Here is a 756-nt window from a genome sequence, read left to right as displayed (position 1 = left end):
TTTCTGTCTTTATGTGCTCAGGTTCGTATCCCAGGAAAAGTGTATGAATGTACAGAGGAGAGTGTCAGTGATTCTCCTAAACCATGTTATAAAATATATATTTAGTCAAACTGTCTCTTTAGCAGCAGCTGAATCAGCTGTGATCAGCTCCTGTCTGCAGTGTCTCATGATGTTCTGTTTTACTGTGAAACTGAAGGAAGCTTTATTGTGGAGGGACATCAGAGACAATGATATAATGAGTAAGTGAAGTCACTGAATCAGATCAACATGTGTTTGATGTCTCTGTTCAGATCTGCTTGAGTTACGAGTCTGAGGAGAAGGATCATTAAGTGTTTTAAAGTATCTTAATCTCTCTTATGATGTTTAGTGGTCGGGTTGTAAAACTGAATCAGTGGATGTTAATGATCGTCCATGAACCCAAGTGTTTGCTGGGCTGCTCTTCACTTCACTGCAGCTTCATGACGCCATCTAGTGGACGGATGGTAGAAGTGCAGCAGCTGATGGCAGCTTCCTCTTCCTCACACTGATATGAAACAGAGAAGAAAAGCCAATCAGTGGAGGAGCAGCTGGAGAAATGATGTACATTTGAGTCGATGTGCAGATGAATGATGTGTGTTTCTCTCCACATGAAGGTAGAAAGTGTGTGTGAGCTGATGTGGATGTGAACTCAGCAGCATGGATCAGTGTGAGGACAGAGAGGAGGGAGCCCCTCCCTCTAAAACCACTCTGTGTGGGGAACATGAGAGAAAGACCAGA

General features: G+C 43.3%; 2 protein-coding genes across 2 annotated transcripts in view; both read left to right on the top strand.

Moving 5' to 3' along the window:
• The window catches only part of LOC111672399 (CLIP-associating protein 1-B-like), a 27,749-nt gene extending 27,011 nt beyond the window's left edge, over positions 1 to 738 (top strand). Inside the window, exon 4 of the mRNA XM_087180264.1 lies at positions 633 to 738. Within this exon, the coding sequence (XP_087036390.1) occupies positions 633 to 665 (33 nt within the window). The 3' untranslated portion in view covers positions 666 to 738. The remainder of the gene's footprint in view (positions 1 to 632) is intronic.
• Positions 1 to 756, top strand: part of LOC111672392 (uncharacterized) — a 44,743-nt gene that overhangs the window by 20,116 nt on the left and 23,871 nt on the right. The window lies entirely within an intron of this gene.

This window comes from Seriola lalandi, unplaced genomic scaffold, assembly GCF_002814215.2.
Source record: "Seriola lalandi dorsalis isolate HSWRI2012SDOR001 ecotype SW California unplaced genomic scaffold, Sedor1 jcf7180002054899, whole genome shotgun sequence".
Lineage (NCBI taxonomy): Eukaryota > Metazoa > Chordata > Actinopteri > Carangiformes > Carangidae > Seriola > Seriola lalandi.
This window is presented reverse-complemented; position numbering and strand designations above follow the sequence as displayed.